General features: G+C 40.6%; 1 protein-coding gene across 7 annotated transcripts in view; it reads right to left on the minus strand.

The window, feature by feature from the left end:
• znf462 (zinc finger protein 462) overlaps positions 1-20,549 on the minus strand; it is a 70,483-nt gene that overhangs the window by 34,867 nt on the left and 15,067 nt on the right. For all 7 annotated transcript variants that reach the window (XM_080418902.1, XM_080418901.1, XM_080418896.1 and 4 more), the window contains exon 2: positions 925-1,205. In XM_080418902.1, coding sequence (XP_080275028.1) covers positions 925-1,162 — 238 coding nt within the window. In that variant the 5' untranslated portion in view covers positions 1,163-1,205. The remainder of the gene's footprint in view (positions 1-924; positions 1,206-20,549) is intronic.

A 20,549-nucleotide genomic window follows, 5' to 3' on the forward strand; every position in this document is an offset into this window, starting at 1 on the left:
AAGAGCATCAAATTGCTGACTGGGTGAGTTGATTGGCTCTAATAAAATTTACCGTCTGTGCTCTCATCAATTGTAAGAGAGAAGACATTAAATGACTTTGTCTTTGTCTTGTAGTTGACTGTAAAACATATCCTACAAGGTCCCTGATTGTCTCTTTGTTTCTTGATTCCATGATTCTTTCTGCCTTGTGGTCTTTAGTTCGTTGCACACAGCGGGAGGCTAACCGCTGCCTCCATTGTTTTTGAAAATTGTCATTGTATGAATTAACAATCATGGCCACTGACTTTTCTTTTTTGCCATTTTTTGTTGTTTTGTTGCCTTTCCTTTTTTCTTCACTACTATTATTATTATAACCTATGCTGCTACGATGTCTGAAGGAAGCCGAAGAAATATACGTTTTACTCTTATTTATGTACCTGTGCACAAGATGTAACAAAAGAAGAACAACCTTGAACTTTTACTAGTAGAATGATGATATATAACCCCATCTAAAGCCTAATTTATGCTCCGTCGTTAGACGGCGTCACGCGCCGAGAACGGGCCGACGTACAAGCTTGCGTCAAGCTTGTAGATCTGCTAGAACTTGTAGATCTGCTATTTTTAGAAAATCGGTGCAAATATTTGAATACATATATTTTTTTAAACAACATTTTTAACTCAAACCTTTGCTTCTGGGGTCCCTGGAACAAAATATGTTGAGATGGGGTTCCGCAGCCAAATACATATAAAAGTTTGAGAACCACTGATATACAGTATAGCAACATAAGACATTTGTAGAATCCCCAGAAGTAAAGATTTGAGTTAAAAATATTCGCACACATTTTCACGATTTTTCAAAAATAGCAGATCTACAAGCTCGTATATCTGCTATTTTCACAGATGCTTTCCCCGGTCCGGTCTTTAATGGGTTAAATAAACACTCACTGGTTCCAGTGTTAGGAGGAGGCGAACAGCCCTTGTTGTCCTCTTTGTTGTCAGAGTCCTCTTCGCCTTCCTCCTCCTCTTCATCGTCCTCCTCCTCCTCGTCTTCATCCCTCGCGGACTCGGACTCGTCGGCGTCGGCGGGCTGCAGGAAGGCGGTGTGCACCTCCTGGATGTGGCTCTTCAGGTCTTCATACGACTCGGCGCGGAAGTCGCAGCCGTCACACTGCAACACCTCCATCCTGGAGGAGAAGAACCACCACGCCCTGGAAGATCAGGGACACCTAGGAAAGGGACAAAGAGGGAGACAGATAAATAATCAGTGGTGTAAAGCAACTAAGTACATGTACTCAAGTACTGTACTTATAAGTACAATCTTTAGGTATTTTTTTTACTTTACTGGAGTGTTTCAATTTTCAGTACTTTTACTTCTACTCCAATACAATCTCAGAGGCAAATATTGTACTTTTACTCCACTACAATTATTTGAAAACTTTAGTTACTAGTTACTTTGTAGATTTTGATTATTATTACAAAACCACTTCAGCCCTATATACATTTCGGCCATTTGAAAATAGCCGATCTACGAGCGACAGCCTACTATCTGTCGTTAAATGTTTTGATGAATTGAGTACACAGGATCCCAACGGAAACAAGCCATAGATCTTTCTTGGGTATAATCCTCTCAGCAGACCTTGTATTGAACTGTACTTTCCTGTGCTTTTTTTTTAGCAAACTACTAATAAAATATTCAATGAATCAGTCAAAAGTCTAAGGTGGATCATACCTCTCAAATGTAACTCAACTCATCTTTCGACAGACAACAACTCACACTATAGGTGTAATACGTCCTTAATGTCATCCATCTAGCCGTTACATTAGTTACAGCTTCTAACTTACATCATGTTAAATGTCATGAAAGTCTATATACTGTATGTCTAAAATGATCAAATGTATTTCTCATAATTAGGGGTGCGTAGACACGCCTTTTTCAACCCAGTACTCTCTTTCTGGGGCAAATTCAACCCTGCTTGGTATCAGGGTTGTTATTTGTGTGTGTGTCAGCTGTTAACTAGCCTCTTTTACCAGCCTTTAACAGTTTCAGCAGAAGGAAGGATGTGCGCAATTGTTATTTCAAATCAAAAATGTATGTGCATACACGGTTTCCAAGCATAATATATGCTTGGAGATATAGATACAGTTTACAGTAATATATTTGAGATTATGCAAATGTGTTAATGAGGAACATTGTTTGTGTATCAAGTTCTTGCCATGTATTAAGCTTTATTAGCCGGTGAAAGTGATTCTTTTTTTCCATGTAATTCTCTGGTGTGAAAAAGAAAATGCTGAAAGACGTAACTATGGTACACAAGGTAGGCCTAGCTGTGCTGTGAAAAGAAATTGTCATGAAATGTAATCTTAATCTTAATCGTTAGTCTCTGGCAAGTGGGACAGGTTGGAAGTTCATTTTAATTCCCAAAAACATTTTTGGAACAAAAGGATGAACTTAAAGGAGAATTCCGGACAAATTAAGTGTTATCTTTGATGTCTCGTTACTCACCTACCGATGTGAAAAGTAGCGTTCTTTTTTTTCATATATTCCCCTGTCGTCATTTTTTAAACCCCCTCCGTTGTCATAATGGGAGTGCGTGGCTAAGGGAAATTCGTCTATTATAACCGACGCAAAGTTGTTTTTTTCACTACTAGTATTCATAGTAGAGTCTCATGATAGTCAAACATGCGTTGAAACTATCTGCGAGGCTGCCGTCAATGGCGAACGATTTAACACTGGTTGCTTGTTTCTTCCAGAACCTGGCAACTCGTGTTGCCAGAATCTGGAAACAAGCAACCAGTGTTAAATCGTTCGCCATTGACGGCAGCCTCGCAGATAGTTTCAACGCATGTTTGACTATCATGAGACTCTACTATGAATACTAGTAGTGAAAAAAACAACTTTGCGTCGGTTATAATAGACGAATTTCCCTTAGCCACGCGCTCCCATTATGACAACGGAGGGGGTTTAAAAAATGACGACAGGGGAATATATGAAAAAAAAGAACGCTACTTTTCACATCGGTAGGTGAGTAACGAGACATCAAAGATAACACTTAATTTGTCCGGAATTCTCCTTTAAGTTTAACATTGGGTGACCATAATTATTTTCAAAAACCCAGTACCCATAATCACTTATATCCTATTTAAAAAAATAGCTCAAAAAGACCATTTGTTTGACTTAATCATGATGGGGGGGCAATTATTTTAGCACTTAGCATGCCTAGTGACTGCACTTTTCAACAGAACAGAACATGATAAACATCTACTGCATGTAAGCACTCAAAACAAGTGTTATTTTGGCTGTGGTGAAAACCGTGACAATTAGCGAATGCTGAAAACCGGGACATTTGAGAGTTTTGGAGATATTTGTCAAGACCCTGGACAGACCAGGACAATCCCGGCCAAACGCGGAACGTCTGTTCACCGTAATTTAACATCAGGTTTTTCATCTGGTCCTCACAGGAACACGCAAGGATTCGGTCCTCGTGGGCGGCAGCAGGTTTTGTCACCAGCATCCAGGGACAGAAACAAGGGAGCTTGAGCCACACTGACTCGTTACCTTGACAACAAAGATAAGAGTCTTTGAAGTCAGGCTGTGGGAAGCAGCGATAGCTAAGAGGTCTTCCACAGACGTCTGTACTGTGATGATGAATAAGCGGCACGTCACTGGAATTACCTAGAAAAGAGCTGCCGATTATAGGCAACAAAAGAGTTCCTTCTCACGGTCAGCCGAGAGTTGTCCATTGTATAATAATCTGGGGCTTCTCTGACAGGCAGGCCAGTCAGAGAGGCAGAAGATTCCCAGTAAGCAGCGGATGATACGAGAGCAGACAATGAACATAGTTGAAGAAGAAGCCGTGGTCACACAACTCACTGAAAATGGCTGGTGAGAGCTTAGAGAGGTGATAAATGTAATAATGGAACGGTCAATTCAGGAAAAGCAGACATTGTCCGACTCGACGGGACCTTGGGGTGTGGTCACACTTTTCCAGATGTGTCATATCCCCTAGGTTTTCTTTGCCCCCCTTGCTTTTCTTAATAGTTTTTTTAAACCCTCCTTTTTTAGATTGTTTTATGCAAATGTTTTTTTATTCTGTACTGTAGCACTTCTTGAGTTTTGTTTCAAATGTAAAGTGCAATATAAATACAATTTATTATCATTATTGAAAAGGTTCCACCAAAAGTCAAAGGGTCGTCCTACTTTTAAGAGTTACAACCTTGGTTTGTTCTGTTTCTAGGACCTAAACGTACTCTAGCTAGTCTCATCATCAAATCAGATCACAAAGTGTATTCTTTTCTATTGGGTTTAGGAAAGTATCTCTGGAGAAAACGTTCCTGTGTGTGGTCTGGCAGAGAGACCTTTTAGTTGATACTTGGTGTTGGATGTTCATTCCATAGGTTTGTAAAAGAGGCCTCAGAGGGAGAGGAAGAGACAGGAAGAGGCAGAGAGGGTTTTAGGAGTGGAGAGGTGCTGTGTTGTGTGTTGTGGCGTGGTGTCACTCGGCTTCCGCTCCATCCTGTTTCCCACAAAGTTCTCCTCTGAAGTATATCCTGTCACCCACAATTGTATTTGATGAAGGACTGTTGAAAACCACTTCAGTAGAACAAGACATGGAACACGAAACTGCTTGTTCTCCTCAGTCACCCATCCTGCTACTGTACCTCTAGAGAGGCATGGTGGCAATACTTCAGGGAAATACCAGTGACGTTCTATATTTGGATGAGTTGCTCTTCTAGTTACCAGGCCAACCTGTGAGTCAACCCTGAAGAAGAACTTAGTTTAGATGTGGACAAGAATGGAAGCCAAGAGAAGCAAATCTGCTTTGCCTGCTGAGGAGATTTGGCACTCGGTAATCTAACGTGATTTCATGCAGCTGAAGCTAAAGTTGAGAGTTCTGCAGTGGTTCCCAAACCGTGGGCCAAGAAGGCAAACTGGTGTGCCGTGTGATTTTATGACAGCCACGCATTATTATTGCAATCTAACTGTAATACAACTAAAATAAATAAATATTAGCAAAAATAGCAGATCTACAAGCTCACATAATGCATCGCAATGCAATGCTTTGTGAGCTTACAGATCAGCTATTTTTGCTATAAATACAGGTGTACCTTGAGATTTTGACTTGCCCATTGGTGTGCCTTGAGCACAAAGATTTGAAAACCATTCTGCTGTAGAGAATCACTGACTGACTTCAAAGCGTAATGAAATATCAAAGCTGTCTTTTCTAATCTTTGTACTTTGCTAGCCCTGTAGGATATAATATATTACCTGTTATAATCTAACAATAAAGGACTGTGGATCACGAAGATGAATTAACCACTATTTTGGGCATGTAATTATAAGCGGAAACAAATCTAAATCTTTTGACACATTTCTACAAATTTCAAAAAGTTCTAAATTAGAAGAAAAGCAGATCATATGAGGAAGTACATAGGGCTTAAGTGGTGGAATAAAATACCAAAGCTGTATTTTATTATCTTTCCATTTTGCTAGTCCTGTAGGACAGATTACCGTTGAGAAAATATGTAATATAGCAATGGACTGTGGATCATGAAGAAGAATCAAAACGTTCAATGAGTGTGGAATTAACAATTCCTTTTAGTCACAAAGTCCTGATTTTATCATATGGTTCACTGTGGATCTTTTTTTAGGATGAATACAAAATCCTCATTACAAATACTGTCACGTTCTGTGAGGAAATACAAAGGGAATAAATGGACTGGGTGTGTGATCTGGTTGGAATAAATAAGCTATAGATTTGGAAGATACTTTACAGTAATCACAGATCGTAAGCTCTTGATCTCAATGTAATGCCATTAAAGCCACTGACACATCCGTCTCAACACTAAACACCTGTACAACCAGGGGGATGTGTGTGGTTGCACTGGTGTGCAGGCGAACACGACAAGTCTAAAAGCACCAGCTAGCTATAGTCTTCCTTTAGCCAGCTAGCTCAGTCCTTAATGCACCCAACTGGAAATGTTGTCCTAATAGTGGCACTGGAGGAAAGGTCATGTATGTCACCCTCAGTGGGGGCCCATCGTCTGGGGGAGCATGAAGGTACATGGCAAATTCCTTGACAATCGAGACATGTAGGTTAGGAACAAGGCAGTGGTGGACGGACAGACGGACAGACGGACTGACGGAGGGACAGACAGACAGACAGACAGACAGATCAGACGGACATTGCCATCCTACCCTACCACTAGAACAGTCGGTAGCGGTACCGTTCACCACTAGCTGGGTTAGATTACGATTCTTGCTCTAATGCAGTCCTAGGTAGCTTCCCTTGAGTATGCATTGATGCTGCTGCAGTGAGACAGCTTGATCGAGTGCTGATGCTGAAATTAATGATACAAGCTGTCCGCAACATAAAGAAGAGCCTCAGTTAGTGCATTTGATGAATACCTCACCAAATGTTTAATAAGCAGTATCCAACAATGACTGCGTTCTGAGGATAGTATGCAGGGTTAATAATAGTCCACAAAGAGGGCTCAAGCCATTACCAAGGATGTGCTGTGCAGTATACATGCTGTACAAGGATGTAGTACACAAAAGACAATTAATCTGATGCCTGGCTGCACAGGAAGTCATGAGGCATCATTACATCCATACACAAATATCTAGAGGAGCCTTGAACTTCATGTGGATTAAGTAAATTCATTCTCAGAAAATATGTTTCTCATAATAGTTGATTTACATTCCAAACAGATGTAGTCTGAATCTGTCTGGTGAAAGATTTAAGCCCTATATACTTCTTCATACGATGAAAGGCAAAAATAGCCGATCTACAAGCTCACGTGTCATGATCCAATTCATTGTTTCTTCTTCAAGTGTTTTAATATAAAATATTCATGAAAAGTTTAAGTTTAATTGTTCATGGATTACCATATGTGGGTGAGTAATAATGTAATGCAGTGTTAAAGGTAGGGTAAGTGATATTTTTGGGTTAAAACAAAAAGTATTTTGTTAAAAGGTAAAAGCACTATATTCTGATAGTAATCATTGCTATAGAGTGTTTGTTCAGTAACAGGAGTCTCCCCGTCTCTCCAGTTCTTTAATAAACAGAAAATACATTTTCTGGTAGGTGTCAAAATCTCAGCCAATCAGGAGAAAGTACCCATTTTTAAGCTTCATTTTTATAGTGTTCCAGTTCAAATTTTGCCTGCTCATTTCTTAGTGTCATCACTTCCAATTTCACTTGTTTAATCTGTATCCTGATTGAGTTCTCTATCCTGATTGGATAAAATTGGAAATGAAACTGAAACTGAAACGAAAATGCATTTTCTGTTTTATAAAGAGCTGGAGAGACATGGAGACTCTTTATATGGACAGGACACTCTATAGTAACGAGCACTATCAGAACATAGACCCATTTTGCAATTATTTGAATAATTGCAAATCACTTACCCTACCTTTAACTACTCATGCTGACTTTGCAGTGTTTGCTAGACTTGTGAGTAAAAAAGATGTATCAAATATGACATCATCATCTTTGCACCATTCATCAAATGCACTGGCTGAAGAAACAGGTGCAATGTTTAAGGTGGGAATTAGAATGATGTATGGGGGAAAGGAAACAAAAGTGTCCAGATTTCTAAATAAATAATTAACATGACACCGTACCAAAGACTTGTATCCAGCAAAAGTCCAAGTCCAATCTTGAGGTGGTATTTGTCTAAGCTTTGACATGTTTCTCCCAGATCTTAATACTAAAATAGAAAGGAAACTACAGACATGAAAAATGATTCATAGCACAAAATGCAAGGATGAAGGTTTTGCACCTGCAGGCAGTGGAGGAAAGTAACCACGTACATTTACTCAAGTATTGTACTTGACGTATTTTTTACGTTACTTGAGTATTTCTATTTTCCAATACTTTATGCTCCACTACATCTCAGAGGCAAATATTGTACGTTTTACACCACTACAAGTACTTGAAAACTTTAGTTACTAGATACTTTGCAGATGTAAAAAACATACAACCAAATGGCAAATAAGCCCTATTTTATGCTTCAGCTATTCAAAAATTGCAAGCTCTACAAGCTCACAAGACAACGCGATGTGACATGTTGTGAGCTTGTAAAGCTTGCTATTTTCGAAAGAGAAAAGGTTAAATGGGGCATTCTGCATAATGACTACTTTTACTTTTAGTACTTTAATTATATTTTGAAAGTATTTGTACAATTTTGAATATCGGACTTTTACTTGTAACAGAGCATTGCTACATTGTGGTAATGCTACTCTTACTTAGGTAACAAATCCAAGTACTTCCTCCACCACTGCCAGCAGGTGTTAAAAAACGACAGCTTCCCACTGTCAAACACCGCTGGAAAGACTGAGGAGAACCAGTAGAAGAACATGTTGTGAGTCAAAGTCAACTCCAGAACACACCTGATTATACCTGAGGGCCGTCATGAAGTAACTCACTTGCACCAGAGGATGGGGCTATTTCTACAACTCCATCAAGCACAAAAGCAGTGTGTGTGTGTGTGTGTGTGTGTGTGTGTGTGTGTGTGTGTGTGTGTGCGTGCGTGCGTGCGTGCGTGCGTGCGTGCGTGCGTGCGTGCGTGCGTGCGTGCGTGCGTGCGTGCGTGCGTGCGTGCGTGCGTGCGTGCGTGTGTGCAGTGGTGGAAAAAGTACTGAATTATTTTACTTAAGTAAAAGTATCAATACCACAATGTAGAAGTACTCTGTTACAAGTAAAAGGTCTGTGTTCAAAATGTTACTTGAGTAAAAGTATTGGCATCAAAATATACTTAAAGTACCAAGAGTAAAAGTACTAAAATGTTTGAAAATAGCAGATCTACAAGCTCACAGTGAGCTTGTAGATCGGCTATTTTCAAATAGCCTATGTATAAAATAGGGCTAAAGTGGTTAATGTATGTTTCATAATATAATCATTTATTCTGCAAAGTAACTAGTAATTAAAGTTTTCAAATCATTGTAGTGGAGTAAAAGTATAATATTTGCCTCTGAGATGTAGTGGAGTAGAAGTAAAAGTATTAAAAATGGGAAATACTCCAGGAAGGTAAAAATCCCTCAAAAGTGTACTTAAGTACAGTACTTGAGTAAATGTACTTAGTTACTTTACGCCACTGTGTGTGTGTGTGTGTGTGTGTGTGTGTGTGTGTGTGTGTGTGTGTGTGTGTGTGTGTGTGTGTGTGTGTGTGTGTGTGTGTGTGTGTGTGTGTGTGTGTGTGTGTGTGTGTGTGTGTGTGTGTGTGTGTGTGTGTGTGTGTGTGTGTGTGTGTGTGCTTCAAAATAATCATGCCCTGCCTAATGTGCAGTATGTCGTTGAGTTGAGATTGGCAGTTTGGACATAATGGAAAACATACATATTATGAATTGAGTTTGAGAACAGTTGACCATATTCAAACGGCGGAGAGATTTAGCTCTTTATTGCTGCTCAGGGGTGAGAAACCCACCCTGTCAGGGTGAAGATTCTCACCCCTGAACTTGACATAAGAGGAAAATGGCCACCGAGTAATTATGGTTCATGCAGGGACTGAGGGGATGATTATTATTAATTTGTCCCATTTCATTACTTTGGGATAAGCAACAGATGGAGAGGGTAGTAGGGCAGCAGACTACCAGACTATCAACAGTCTCAAATAAGACACAGGGATTAAGGATTTTTGTCTTTGAACTGTTATGTCTTTGTTTTTCTGCTGCTTGACCTCAACCACCATATAAAAAGTACAATGTCACCAATGTGTGGGTCTTATAATTCAAGTTAGTTCGGAACTCCTAGTTAAAGCTAATAATTTTTGAACAATATTAGGTAGATTATGGTTCTGTAGCTGTTACTGTTATTGTCAATATACCGCATCCACTCGTCAGAGAAAAAAAACAGAAGAGGAAAAGTGAGAGAGTGAACATGAGCATTGGAGAGGTTCCCAAGCGGTGTCTAATGAGACCAGGTGTGCCATGGGATTTTGTGACAACAACCACATTTTATTATTACAACATACGTATACAACTAAACAATAAGTTAGATTATCATTGTTGTGATGTTATAATTTTCTGTATCCGTACTATTTTCCACAGATACAGATTTTGACTTGTCCTTTGGCGTGTCTTGGGCCCCAATTTTTTTTTAAACCACTTTCGCCTGTAAACCCGAGAGACAGGTGTAACAGAGGAGGGAAAAAACTGTCTGTGACAAAAAAGAAAATAGCAGAGGCTGTGGCAGCTTTTTCCTCAAATAGGTTTTTCCTCGTGTCCACACAGTTCCTTTGTTTGCTGACCCAGCAAGACGCTTTTCATTTAAATATAACTCATTAGCATTCAAAATGGTCATGGCTTGATGAGCTCCTGCCAGGGCGAGCCAAACTAAAAACACAATTTGATGACTTTTCCAAACAAACATCTCTTTGGTCATCTGCTCATAGTACTTTCAGGCAAACGCTGTAATATTTTACATCTATTAAAAATGTGTGTACCCCATATGTTGTGTGCAATTTTTGATAGCTAACCAGAATATTATCAACTATAATTCTGTGTTGTTATAAGACATAAATGGTTTTTTCACTGTACTATACTGCATTGCACTATACTATATGGTATTTGTTTACATACATGCATGCTTATAGACATAGTACACAACCAAAACTACAGTATACCCCACCCCCCCTTAAAGATTATAATTTTGTCTGGATTGCAGATGATATTTGCATATTGTTCCCAGACAGTATTTTTATTTCAGAACCTTATGCTAACAGTCATTTGTCAAAGCCAAAATGAATTATTCATCAGCTGATCTTTTAAATAAATAAAAACTTAAAAATGATGCGTGCATGAGTATTCAACCCCTACGCATTGTTCTTGGTAAATAACAGCTTTAAATTTGCAATCCATGACTTTAATGTCCTACCCAGGATTCCAACCCGGGTCTCCAGCATTAGAGACCTTAATGTCTACCTACTGCTAAGGCCAAGAGGTAGTCTCTGCTTGGCTAGGTGATAGTTGTGAGCTTCAGGCAGCACTACTTGTCATTCAATGGTTAGGTCTCCTCCCAGACACCAGGGTCTAAATGTATGAAGACCACCCCCAAGCACTGCACATGTACACTAGAATTGTGTTGCAGAAACCTTTTCATATATTTCATAGCTAGCTTCATAGACTTGTTTACAATTTATGTTTTTTGTTTGTTTGTTATGTTTTACACATTATATTAATGTGTAGGATTCATGTTAACGTGTGTACTCTGACATTTAACCATTTAAACCATCAATACTTACTAAACTTGACCCTTGGTTCACTTAGTCTGCTCTTTTTTTTCCCTCTACACCAAACCCATGTACTACACCATACAGATTGATTAATAACCTTTTATTCATTAAATTAAGTGCAGTACCAGATTGCAGCATTAAGTCAATGTTAATGAAATGTTTGTTTCCACATTCTTCCTGACAGATTGATTGGTCAGATGATGCTTTCGAACCACAGTTTTCAAACAGTGCCACATATTCATCATCTTTGACTTAGCCAGTGTAGGACAGTCACCTTTAAAACCACTTAAACCCTCTATACTTAAACTAAATAATACTTAGTTGGCCAGGGTTGGCTCTGCTATTTTCTTTTGCCTCTACACCAAATCTCTTCGCTGAACATAACTGATCTACAAGCTCACAACAGAGCACCGAGCAGACTGAAGCAGGTGCATTATCTCCCTCTGTATTTTGCTCCCTCCATTCCATTCAATCCTAACAATTGTATCTAGAAAAGGTTAATGTTTCACAGGCAGAGACCAATTAATAGTTTTAATCTGTCAGTGCACAGGTGTTGATTACTTATGCAAACAGCATCTTTCAGATATTTATTTTTCTCATAAATGTATTATTATTATTGTCATTTTGAGGGTCAGTCTTTTAAAATAAAATATTACACAGAACAAAATGTCAATGTCTCATTTGTAATTCAGACAAATCTGACACTTTCACAGGGGTTGAATTATTTCCCAAGGCACCGTAAATGTTCAGTTTTCTCTCGCAGACCTTTCCACCCACCGACATTAATAGGAGGACCACATTCCACCAACTTGTACCCCTCTGGACCTGTGGTACAATGGCATCTTGGAAAACAACAACCTTCAGCACGAAACCAACCTATATAGTACAAGTACAACCGCAAACCCATAATGCAGCAGGTAAGCATTTCTCCCTCTGGTATGAAAAACTACCTGCGACAGGAGAGAAGGTTCATACTAGTGGTGCAACACAAACCCAGTGCTAGAACCAACACAATGACTTAACCATGTGAACTCTAGCGTCTCTATTCTTGGGGGCGAGCATTTGGCGATAATAACCGATCTACAAGCTCAAGATCAGCTGTTTTCATCGAAGATATATTGTAGAGCGAAAACAGGAGGGGGCCTAGTAGAGCCCTTGGGAATCCGGTCAACTTAGTATAGGGTTTCTACCATTATCAGCTTCATCATGGAAATCGGTCAAAACGTCAGTGTTACATTCATTTTTCGTTAGCATCTTCATGACATGTAAAAGCCAGCCCTTCACCCGGCTAGCCAGCCAGTTGAGTATTCCATGTGAGCAGGCCAAGCTGCCAGTGAGTCCCAGCAGGACCAGAGGGGCTCCATTGTTGTTCAGGGTCGGGTTACAGCCCCGCAAGGGGCCCCACCCTACTCTCTTGGCAGTTCATTGCTGGTGTGAACAAAGTTGCCTTCTAATGCCAGGTTCCTTGACATGGATATCAAGAGAATCCTCTAGGAGAAGGAGGGGAGAGGAATGCGTGAGGAGACGGGGACGGGGAGGGGGAAACCAGCCTAGTAGCTCCATCTGCCTTAGTGTAGGCTGTGTGTCTTCAGCCTGCCAGTCCCTATGCCACACCAAGTTAATGGGCGAGATTGTGTAAATGCTTTCATGTGCTCAGCTGGGGCTCTCGCAGGCAGCCTCTGAGCTGCTCAGATCCTCCTGCGAGCTGTGCTTCAAGGGCGGCCATTTTAGGAGCTGACTATGTACGCTTAGGTGTTCAGCCAGCACACAACATGGACTCACTAGATCTGATCCTCTTCCTCGCAGGCAGGCAGGCAGGCAGCCGTGTCATTGGAGAGCTGCTGACAGAAATCTATCTGCCAGATGTAGCGTTCTGTACCCACACAGCTCAGCAGAAAACACCTTGCACTCTTGCCAGGATTGACTTTTGCCTAGTCCTTTCATTTCTGGAGGACATTATCTCTCACATCAAAAGATTTCCAAAGCAATGCTGGTGCCCCGTTCCAAAAAAAGACAGGAGGGAGGAGCAGATCAGAGCAAACACGTTGACCATACCAAAAGATATAAATACGTTTTTTTTTTCTCGCAGACCTGCCAACTTAGCTCCAGAATAGGGTCTAAAAAATGCCACTCACAGAACTTCCCTTATTTTTTATTTTTTTAACAGCTCCGAAAACATCTGCAACCTTGAGCTAAGGAGCAGAGAAGGAGGGGGCGGGGGGGGGGGACGAGGACACGGACGTAGAGGACGAGGAGGACAGACGTAAGAGGAGCAGAAGAGACATAAAGGGAGCGAGAGGGGAGAAAAGGGTGGGTGGATGAGAGCGTGACAGCATGACCAAGCCACCTGGATGAAGTTCACATGGTGAACAACACAGGACAAAGCCATCAGACTGGGCTCCCCAGATTCCAAAGTCTACTGACATTTATTAATCACCAACCGGTCTCCCTGCATCGCCGAGCCCGTGCCAGGAGTCACACCCTCTACTCAAACTGGCCGACAGCAGCTGCTCGGCTCTGAAAGAGGGCCTTGAATAAGCCAGCATTAAGCTGATTAGAAGCACAGAGGTTTTTGTCCTTAACCGTTGGTTAGGGCCACCGTCTCAGGCCGTCGAGGAGAGTTGAGGCCGTTTGGATACGTTACATTATATGGCCCAGGATCATAAGGTGCAGATAATTCATCTGGCAAACAAGACAGAACATGCATCTTGTCAACTCAATAATTAATGACCCACCGACCGAAAATGACAGCCAGCTTTATGAAGGGAAAATACCATGGCAGTGATAGCAGAGAGGCCGGGCCGTGGACATTGATTTTTGTTTTTGCAGAGATGAGATGACAACATCAGAGGAAAATCTATATTTGACTTCTCAGTTTTTAGGAAAAGTTTTGGAGAAAAAAAAGAAGGTTAAAAAAAAAAAGAACGGCTAAGGAATTGCTTCAAATTCAGACCTATTCAACCAAATGAGACTTCCAGATTAGTGCCCGAACGATGCCAGATTACTGTGTCTGATGCCGATCCCAATTTTGGAGAGTCCTAAACCCATTACCGATGTTTCTAGATCCATATTTTGTCAAAAAGTGCTAAATCAATTCTAAATATTATCAAACATGTTAATAAAGTATTCAATCAGTCTAAAAAGTCAAACAAACCGATATATCAGTCTAGCTCTATTCCAAATGTAGTGAACTTCTGGCTAGACCTATGAGACAGAAGAGTAAAGCCTAATTGTCTCCGCCAGGCCGAAAGGCATGGCGAGAGAGTATGTTTTACCCCCTGTCCGTCCGTCCGTCCGTGTGTGTGTGTGTGTGTCCGTGTGTCATTCTGTCATTTTGTGTACAGCTAATCTCTGGCACCGTTGGCTTGATGCCACCAGGAGGCCGATTTGTGCAAAACACATTTTTGAACAGTACTCCTACAGATTTTGGCCAAAAATCCCCCAAATCGGTACACAGTATCTCTATAGTCATTAAAAGAAACGTCTCATTTCAGATTTTTCATATTCCATCCTGATTGGCAAAAATTGTCTTTCAAAGTTTGCAGGAGTACTCCGTTTCGAACAAAATGCCTCAAATCATGAACACAGCATGCAATTTCCGTGAAATTTTGCACACACATTCCCATTAGGCCGAGGAAGAAATGCCATTTGAAAATGTTCAAATCAGCCTCATGGTGGCGCTGTAACAGGCCGATTCGTGTTTTTACCTATAACTGCACCGATCAGTGTAAAACTTTGTATGCACACTCTCTAGAGGTCAAGGAAAAACCTTTGCCCTGCATTTTTCACATTTGCCTTTTATAGCGCCACCAGGAGGCAGACTTATGTAAAACTCATTTTTTTATATTACAGATTTTATCCAAATTTCACGCAAATCGGTAAACATGATCTCTATAGTCATGTGATCAAGACGGATCTGTTAGATTTTTCATATTCCATCCTGATTGGCTAACATTGACATGTAATATTTGCAGGAGTGGCCCGTTTTGAACAAAATGCCGCAAATCATGAACGCAGCGTCCGATTGCGGTGAAACTTTGAATGCATATTTGCCACCCTTTTAACATTGGCCTGTTATAGCGCCACCAGCAGGTCAAATTTAGCAAAACACATTTTTAGAACAAAATGCCTCAAATCATGCATGCAGTGTCCGATTGCCGTGCACGGCCTAGGAATAAATGGCACCCTTTTCACATTGGCCTATTATAGCGCCACCAGGAGGCCATAATAACCTACCTGACCTGGCGGAGACTTGTGCTCCGAGAAGCACTTTTTCTAGTTTATGCTCTTTCACGCCAACAATAGCAGATCTACAAGCTCACACGCGCACGACACTGTTGTACGACAAAGTATGAATCTGGCTTAAGATAGCAGGTTGCGTCACAGCACTAGTGAGAACATTGGCCTCTTGCACAAACAGAAGACAACATGGTTTCTTCTCTGTCAGCAATAATGGAGACCTTGAAGCACTTATTTCCAATATTTCATATTTCCAAATAACCAAAAAGGTAAATCTAGTGTGGCATGGATGAGCAGAGACCTAGCAAGACCGTGTACCAGCTATAGAGCCCCCCTTTTCAAAATAATAATACGATAGGTGTATTTCCCCCCAGATTTTAATGAAAGTGTATTACTGAGCTCTCATCCTTGCCATGTGTTCCAACGAGCTACAAATCCTTACAACCAAACTGCAGAGCTTCATAAAAAAGTCATAAAAAAATAAGTAACAAAACTCTCTTCTTTTTCACAAATGTTTGTATTTCTCATACAGCCAAATAGTGGCTTATATAGGAACTAACGGATTATCTTATATTTTACATTTTATGTAATTAAAATAATAATAGGACTGAAGTCCCGAGCTGAGCGTGCTCTACTGACAGTAGTTTAAGGCATCAAGGCCAGTTGTAGACTCACAGCAAACAGTCTTAAGAAACAGTAGCACTAACAAAATAATTATTTTACGTTTTCTAATTTACACAAACGGTCGCGTTTCGGCTCCTCAGGCTTTCACCAGCGTCTCAAATGTGATCTCGATGTGTTGTTGTGGTGATACCCAACCATTCTGGTTCTCTATCAGTCCTTCCTGTCTCTTTACAATGAAGCTAAAGGTCTTTCATATCTTTATCTGATTGACTGTGACTACACTCCTACTGCATTCTTTTTTTCTCTGTTTCTTTTCCCCCCAACTCTTCTATGTCCAGTTTGAACTTTGTTGACACACTTCAGTTTATACCACATAGACCGTAAAAAATATGGACGAAGAGAACCGTCACGTGACCCATTGGTTTCTACAGACCCGTTTTGAAGCCACTTTTTCGGCGAATTCAAATCCGCCATCTTGGAACTTCCAAAATGCTTATGCAGTCAGAAGGAGGTGAAATAGCAACATCTGCTGGGCCATTTAAGGGTGCTGGGAACTGCACCCTTAAAAGCTGCACTTCCGGGGCTTCAAATCCAGCGGAGCTTCCTTGCCGCCTGGTTTATACTAAACCATATCATTAAGTTGTAATTTAGGGGGGTTAAATTGGTATTCCACTTTTGTAGTTTCTTCTCACAAGACCTAGAGTATACAGCCAAGAATTGGTTGATGAGTTTATGATATTCACTATTCTACCATTTTTCTCTTATTTTCAGAAGAGCATAACATTTCTCATAATTTCCAATTTTTTATTTTTTTCCCCCCTCCTTTCTCCTCTTTCTGGAAAATAACTTAAGTGATAGAGCTTGCGCAAAAACTAATTTCAGCTACTTCTCTACACCTGTAAACCAGTGATGTGCAGATGTGACAATGAAGTTGATTCGGATTCTCAATTCCTCCCCGCAAACTTTCAAAACTAGCGAAAATAGAAGATCTACAAGTTCACAACGCGTCTCAATGCGACGCATTGTGAGCTTAACTGGGTTGAAAGTGGTTAAGAGCATGGACAGTTTATTTTACTGAGTTAACCTGTTACTGTCAGCCCTTCCTCTAGTGCAGCAGATGTAGAATTCTATTGGAAGCAAGAACCCGAATTCCCTGTGTTGTAGGAAGACGGAGAAATACCAACGCAGGCCCAAAACAAACTTCAGATGAAACTAGGACACAGTCAAGAGTCAGAGGCTACCACCACCACTGCTATGCTATGTACAGTACAGTAGGCTGACCTGAGCAGCAGATACCAACAGCAACACATGCAGTGGTGTAAAGTAACTAATGTACTCAAGTACTGTACTTGGGTACAATTTTGAGGTATTTTTTTTTTTATTTCCAATTTTCAATACTTTTACTTTACTTTACTTTTATTTCAGAGGCAAATATTGTACTTTTACTCCACTACAATGATTTTAAAACGTTAGTTACTAGCAACTTTGTAGATTTTGATTATTACTACAAGACATACATTAATCACTTCAGCCCTATTTAAACTTTGGCTATTTGAAAATAGCCGATCTACAAGCTCACAATTGTGAGCTTGCAGATCTGCTATTTTCAAAATATTTTATACATTTTAGACATAATGATAACTTGTGAAATGGGACATTCTGCATAATGAGTACTTTTACTAATAAGTATATTTTGATGCCAATACTTCTGTACTTTTACTTAAGTGAATTTTGATTACCATACTTTTACTTGTAACAAAGTACTTCTAAATTGCAGTATTGATATACTTAGTACTTTTTCCACCACTGAACACATGCAGTGTGAGTGTCTGGAGGGTCAGCACGACTGACTCACTACTTTCCATGTCTGCGGGGAATCTCAAAAAAACCTTTGGAATTCAGCTCAACCCACTAAACCTTAGAGTAGGACAGTTACATTGTTTCTCAACCTTTTTTAATTTCATGGACCCCCCAGTTTACATCAGGCCACTGACCCCCTTTTTTTTACTCTGGGACCATAATCTACACTGTAGAATTTGTGTTAATTTGGAATACATGTCCATTTGGTTCCATCTGTACACTCTCGGAGCGACAGACCTATAGGGGTCCATTTGGACCTCTGGTGGTCCCCGGGCCCCACGTTGAGAGCCAGTGGACTAGTACATACAGTTGGACAAAGACGAAATGCTACAACTCTCAAAATACAATGTAAAACAAAGTGCAGAACCGTTGCTATATCAATATGTCTCAAAACTATGGCCTAAATATTTAATATAGATGAATATTTAATACATTATATTTAATAAAAGTGGTTTTGAAGTGTCCCGGAGGTGACATCCAGACTAAATGACATCTCAGTTAAAGTCATAAGTTAACCACTTATATGATATTTTATCCGTTGCACAACAGAGTCATGAAAGAAATTGTGAAAATAGCTGATCTACAGGCTCACGTTTCACATGGCGACACATTGTGAGCTTGTAGATAAGCTTTTTTTCACAATATTTGCCATTTATTCCTCCTGTAAGGACATGCCCAAAAGAGGGATTGATTATTCATTGATTATTTAAATTTGATATCGATTATTTTTCATAATCTATTAAATCAATTAGTTCGATCAAATGTTGCACCCCTTCTCTGGTTGCAAGCCCCATTTTTCAAACAGGGTGATATAATTAGAAACACATTCTGAGCATATTATTTATGGTGTACAGTACAGACCGCTACTGGACCTCAAGCCAGAGTTAAAAGGTGACAAAGTAGCTATGCATAATGTCAGAGTATGTTTTAAAGATATGTACAGATATTTTTAGTTTCTAATAATATCTCGGATACGTCTGACATAGTTTAGCAGAGATCAACCAAACACAACACACGTCCATACATGTCCATATTTTCAACATGGGTTTGGGAAAAGTAGACTAGAAGCAGAACAAGAACTTTTGGCAGAGAATGTCAGCACGACTGAGTAAAATGGCTACATGTCATTCCAATGGACACCTTAACAGACGACGTCACACCGATAAGAACCAGTATGCGTGCGCGGGTCAGCACCAAATGAAACCCATTCTGTCATGTCTCGCTAGGACGCGCGCCTCACTAGCCAACACACAAAAGGAGGTTGAATGTACTGAAACCAGCGCACCTCGAAACAATATGTTGGGAATTGATTGCATGAAACAATCATCGTCCAGTCTCAATGTTGGAAAACAAATAATTTTGTCTCCACACACACACACACACACACACACACACACACACACACACACACACACACACACACACACACACACACACACACACACACACACACACACACACACACACACACACCATGAGAACCAGATGAGAACCGTATATGGGGGACATTGGACCTAATCCTATGCAGTATGCATGCACACAGCCTAATTGGTTTCATTGAGACCGACAGGCTGACTAATCATTCAAGACAAACCACCAAATAGTTGACTTTCAAACTTACTTTTGCACATCCCTAAATGAAGCACAATTAACCACTTACATCCAGTAAACTGGCCCTGATGGCTCTTTATCTCTCCGCCAAAAATAGCCGATCTACAAGCTCACAGTGAGCTTGTAGATCGGCTATTTTTGGCTAATGTTCCCCCGAGAATATGGATGCTGGGATTCAAGTTCAAGTTTGTTTTTCTAAAGCAGTCCTAAATGCAGCTTGGGGAAATGTACCTACTGTACATGCACATAATACACAAGAGAGAGAGAGAGAGAGAGACACGCACGCACGCATGCATGCACGCACACACACACGCACACACACACACGCGCACACACACACACACACACACACACACACACACACACACACACACACACACACACACACACACACACACACACACAGACACAAACACACACAGTCACAGTCCCTACTGAATACAGAATTGTACTGTCACCATGTCATGGATTTGTAATAGCTTAAGCTTTACCTGGATTTTTCAACGTCTGAAATATGTCACAAGACATAAATGCAGCCCACGGATCACGTACACGTTTTCTGAAGCATGCTCGGGGGAGTTATTTTAGGTTCACGTTGAGAACGGCGGCATGCAAAGTTATGCACACCAGCCAAAATACCCGTCTCTGGTTGGAATAGATGCTTACAGTCTCATTATACCACATTTAGGGCTGTTATCTGCAGTGGATAACAACACGTCTGAACCTCTCTGACATTCATATTCGACATGACTCCCATTGGCAGCACTGCCAACACTGTCTGTCCCTGCCTCATCCCTTCACAGGGAAATATGGTACCACTCTAGTTTTCACGGGGGGGGGCTCCGGGGACCAAATGGACGCTTACAGGTCTGCAAGTCTGAGACTGTACAAAGAAATGGAAGCAAATTGACAATTACGGGTCCATTTGGTTCCACTTGTACACTCTCTGAGTCACATTAAGCTAATACTGAGGATTCTACAGTGTAGATTGGGTCCCCAGAGAT

This window comes from Gymnoscopelus braueri (assembly GCF_963280865.1).
Source record: "Gymnoscopelus braueri genome assembly, chromosome: 22".
Classification (NCBI taxonomy): domain Eukaryota; kingdom Metazoa; phylum Chordata; class Actinopteri; order Myctophiformes; family Myctophidae; genus Gymnoscopelus; species Gymnoscopelus braueri.